The sequence below is a fragment of the Corylus avellana genome, chromosome 1 (genome assembly GCF_965113065.1).
Source record: "Corylus avellana chromosome 1, dhCorAvel1.hap1.2, whole genome shotgun sequence".
In the NCBI taxonomy this organism is placed as follows: Eukaryota; Viridiplantae; Streptophyta; class Magnoliopsida; order Fagales; family Betulaceae; genus Corylus; species Corylus avellana.
This window is the reverse complement of record NC_142490.1, coordinates 13768739-13773709: the sequence shown is the minus strand read 5'-3', so window position 1 is coordinate 13773709 and position 4971 is coordinate 13768739. Positions and strand designations below refer to the sequence as shown.

General features: G+C 34.6%; 1 protein-coding gene across 1 annotated transcript; it reads right to left on the bottom strand.

The window, feature by feature from the left end:
• Positions 1-1722: 1722 nt before the first annotated feature.
• LOC132169146 (exopolygalacturonase-like) lies at positions 1723-4148 on the bottom strand. Its single transcript, XM_059580228.2, has 5 exons — positions 3957-4148; positions 2865-3176; positions 2493-2782; positions 2088-2307; positions 1723-1959 (listed from the first exon to the last, which is right to left on the bottom strand). The coding sequence occupies exons 1-5, from the start codon at positions 4146-4148 to the stop codon at positions 1723-1725; spliced, it is 1251 nt and encodes a 416-aa protein (XP_059436211.1).
• Positions 4149-4971: the final 823 nt, after the last annotated feature.

The following is a 4971-nucleotide window of genomic DNA, read 5'->3' as shown; positions in this document are numbered from 1 at the left end:
CTCCCCTTAAACCCTTGACATCCTCAATAGGGGCATTTTATGCAGTGCTGACATACCACATGGTATTATTAGCTGGCTCTGATATAATTTCTAATGGCCCATGAAAGAACGCCAATTTCATTTATGCTATCATCCCAAAATAACTAGTTAATTTGAAGCTTCCTTAAAATCATTTATAAAGCTTAATTTCACTTAGTAAGTAATCAAAGAGAGATTTAGCACGCATGAGTATTTCTTATAAATTACCCACTCTCTACGTGGGCTAGTCATCAAATTCTGCGCAAACAATATAAACTTTATTTAAATAATTTATGCAAGTCGGTGGATTATATAATAAAAAAAATTATAAAAATTATCATATTCAAATAAACAATTCAGTTACTTACATATCGTCATGACACTATGAAATCACAAATGACCCATCTTTCCTTGTGTGAGAGGTCTTATGAAAGTCAATATTGGTTAGGCTCTTTCCCAGCTTCTCTCGTCGATCTACACATGCATAATTAATAGACATATAATTTAACATATGTTCTAAACAAAATTATTAAAATGATTAAAAGCTGAGCCTAGTGGATTTATAATTTCGACCTTCTTAATTACATCTACTGCACGTAAAAGTTGTGAGGCAAAATATGAAAAAACCTAGTTAGTAATATTTGGCCAAGTAATTTGTTCATAGTTTATACAATAAACATATATAAAATTTAATATTGCCATGTCAGAATATTTTTTTCAAGCTAAAAACAAAAGACTCATCTCAAAACACATTAACAAACTAAACATCAGAGTGGTGTGCCGTTGGACGAGGGTCGTCAGCACTACGTACTTCCAAAGCTAAATTCAGTGACATAACAATAATGAGAAAATGAACTTAAGATCGAGAGTAGGAAAAGAGAGTGTGAGAGCGTACCTGTGGCTAACCCCTTACTGACCTTATATAGGTTGGGTCCACTTTTAGCCGTGCGTAGCCGGTCCGCCATGAATCTGGACGGTTGATCGTGCTGGGGTTCTCCTTTGGGATTTTTGGTTGGCTCTTGCATTTTCGCGCCATTAATGTTTGAGATTTGTTGCCTTGCATGTGAGGGGTTTTTCATTGGCCTCAATCACGAAGGGGTTCTTTTTTGGGTTAATTCATCCATTGTTTATATGGTTTCGGAATAATATGTTCAATAATTTATATTTTTAGAGAAATGTATGTTAATTTAATAATTTTAGAATTTGTACTTACCACATGGAGTTTTGAGTCACTTTTTATACTTTAGAGAACTATTTGCAAACTTAGTGAACCCCAACAACTGATTTTGCAATTTTCTCTTTAAAAACTTCTTTTTGATTGTCAATATATCTTAGATTGATTGATGATCTTGTGCATTAATTGAAGTTTGCTACCAAGAAAATTTGAAATATTCAATTCATGTAGATATATTGGGAAGCACATATATAGAAGATATATAAGCTAATCAATCTTAAAAACCCTCAAAAAATATACTTGAATGAGCTTTGCATTAGTCATTATAGATGGTATAGTGTGTATAAAGTTCAAGGAAGATAAACGTCTCTCCAAAGAATCTTCAAAATCCCCAACCCTAGCTTCTATTACATCAATATACCCAGTTCCCTGCTGTGGCACCAAAGGGACTTACTTGTTGTAGCACACATTCTTTATGCTTAAAACATTCATAAAGAGAAAAAAGAAATGTTTGAAGAAGAACCTAATATTTATTGAACACAAGGTGGTGGACTCTGTTTGCCCCCGTACTTAATCTTTGCATTTTCGCATGAGGCTGAAACGGTTGTTACTTTCGCACCTTCCCCTTTGTATTGCAAATTAATGTCCACCATCTCAATGCCCTGGCAAGGCACCGCTGAGCTGCATATGAAAGACACTGCTACATTCGAGATTGTCGTGCCCCTGATGTTCTTGTAATGAACGTCGCTAATCTGCACTCTGGATGGCTGCATGCATGCATGCACAAAAATCAATCAATTTTTTTTGAAGTCTTCTGTGATGGTAAAAAAAAAAAAAAAAAGTTTGCAGAAATTAATAGTAAGAAACTGATGATATATATACATATATATCTTACCGCAGTAATTGACTGCGAACCATATTTCTGATCAATAATAATGGGATTTTTAACAGCGTCCATAGTAATATCATCAAAAATGATGCCAGAAGCTCGGCTTGGAGATGAGCCGGGCCAGCTTTTGATCCTCACACCGTTCGTGGTGCCTTTCAGGGAGGAGTGAGACACAACAATCCCGCTCACATCCAGCTCATTCGGATACTTGCCAAGGCTGCCAACACTGCAATATATAATACATCAACAAAATGCATATACAATTTGAATTGACATTATATAACTGTTGACGTGACAGTAAAATCAGTTCTGTAAATGAGTTTGATATAAAATGTTAATCCTAGAGTTGATTTTTACTGTTACGTCATTCTGTACAGAAGTCTGCTAAATAGAATTACCCGGTGTATATACCTGAAGCCATGTCCTGGACCACAGTGGACGTCAGTGACGGAGAGATGGGTTGTTCCTTGTCCAATGGAAATGCAATCGTCACCGGTTCCAATTGTGCTGCTGGATATATTGACAAGATTGGACCTGCTGACATGCATGCCATCCGTGTTGGGGCTATTTCCCGGAGCAATTACAGTCAAATCGTGGACCTGCATGTTTTCGCAGCCTGATACATGTGTGTGGAACGATTTGCTGTTTAGGGAAGTGATCCCATGAATTTGGGCATTCTTCACTTTGAAAAAGCTAATTGACTGCACAAAGTGATCATCAAGAAATCACACAACCATATATATATAATAAGTGTGTGTGTATATATATATGTTGAGCGCTTACAGTAGGGAGAAGCTGACAGTTGGGGTTTTGATGACAGTCATTGTACTTCCACACCGCCTGGCCTTGGCCATCGAAAGTACCTCCACCAGTAAGTATCAAACCATCAATTGATTCGAAGAGAAACCAGTCTTGTGTATCATAATCACTAAGATCTGTTGTCGCTTTAATTGTTCCTTGCACTTGAACAGTTATTGTACCCTTGCATGGCCCTGCAAATATGACTGGCCCCGACACATATGTTCCTTTGGGAAAAACAAGCGTACTCGGACCACCACCAGATTTACATGCCGCAATCCACGCCTTCATAAATGCCTGCATGCATGCATGAAATCATTAGCGCATAGCTAATGAGTCCTGGATAAAGTGGTCATATTAATTGGAAAGACATAATTTTAAAATTATGCATTGAATTCAAGTGGTTGGAAAGACCAACAAAACGGAAGTTGTATGAACTAGCTAGGTTGTCATGTCAACACAAAGAAATAAGGCTAAGAGCGCTCACATTGGTTTAGTCATTTCTTATTTTTATCTAAAATAGATAAGCAAAATACTAAAAAAAAAAAAAAAAACTTTTACATTAGATTATGCATATCTCAAATGCAAAATGCATTCTTGTTACAATTGTGAACAGTGTAGTGTACGTGCACAGTTAATTTATACATTCATCTCATTAATATATTATTTCTCTCTCAACAATATCTCTATTTTCCCAAAAGTTGAAAAAAAAATGATCTTTAGGAAAAATACAACTCTTATTAAAAAAATAAATAAATAAATAAATAATATTTAAATGATATAGATAATCGGATGAATGGTATTTTTTAAAACTCATTTGCTAAACTAAATAATAAAGTAAGTTTTGAGTAGTCATTTTATATAAAAATATGCATATATAAACCAATGTGAGTGCTCTAAGATGTACACATGCAATTGGTAGGTTAAAAGACGAAACCAAAGGCGGGGGCTTGCCCATACTCCTTAGTTGGTTCACTCAAATCATTAATAATTCGTGATTTTTTAGATAATTAGTTAGTTCGAAGGAGTTAAGAAATTTCAAAGACAATGTCCATATTATATTGTCTCTGAACCCACCTTTGCATTATTAGTGCTACCATCTGCTGTAGCACCAAAGGAATTAACATTGAAAACTGTACTTGGACCAGCGCTAATTACTTCGTCGGCATCAGCATCCCCAAGGGCACGACGAGATCGAGATGTAGCTTCAGCCTCAAGCAAGAACAAAGCTACGCCGAGGAAAAGAACAAATCTTTGTGCAGTGCTCATGGTGGTGGTCTGAATTGCTTTGGTGATGAAAATTACAAGCTCAAGGGTGTTTAATTTATAGAAATTAAACCTCCAATTTGTTTGCAGCACTTGACTATCTTTAGCAGCTTCAACAAATTCTTATTTGTTTCTTTATTTGTTATTTGTTATTTATAGAAAACACAACAACAAAAATGCAGAACAAAATTTTAGTAGGACCATGTAATTTACAATACATTGCCTATACATTGGTTAATTATTAATTAATCATGGTTTTGTTTGTTAAAATTTCTGTTTTATGCCTTATTGTCTTTGCAAAACTAAAACATTAACAAACAATAACATAGAACACAAAACACTGCTTCACATTTATGTCCCGTCATGACACTTTGTCAAACCAAAAAAAAAAAGAACTACCTCTCATAACATATTAACAAATTAACAAATTTGCTGCTATAGTACTGCTCAGCAAATATATGAACATATTTTAAATCCTTAACTATCTATTACCCTAAAATGAGCTGCTATAGAGTACTGCTCAGCAAATTTGCTAACCATTGTACCTCAACAAATCCTTAACTATATTAATAATAATAATTTTTAAAAAGATCTTGTTCTTTTTCTTATTTGGAAATAGGAAAAGTAGATAAAGAACAAATATTTTAAATGAGAAAGTGAAAGTGAATAGCTAAAATATTGAGTCGGATGTAAGTGCTCTGAAAACGTTGGTAATTAAATAGAAATAAGTGTGGTTTTTTTTATTTTAAATCTTATGTCTAATCCTTCTTTGGGGTTAAGTAGTCCAATTTTTGCATTAGGCTTTTAGCTCTGTGGACTGATTGTT

What these genes read in the sequence shown, in the direction of transcription:
- LOC132169146 (XM_059580228.2), bottom strand. Translation starts at nt 4,148, where the DNA reads ATGAGCACTGCACAAAGATTTGTTCTTTTCCTCGGCGTAGCTTTGTTC. An exon ending in ACTGTCAGCTTCTCCCTACT is followed by an intron (nt 2,783 to 2,864) that starts GTAAGCGCTCAA and finishes CACTTTGTGCAG; the next exon opens with TCAATTAGCTTTTTCAAAGT. An exon ending in GTTCGCAGTCAATTACTGCG is followed by an intron (nt 1,960 to 2,087) that starts GTAAGATATATA and finishes GCATGCATGCAG; the next exon opens with CCATCCAGAGTGCAGATTAG.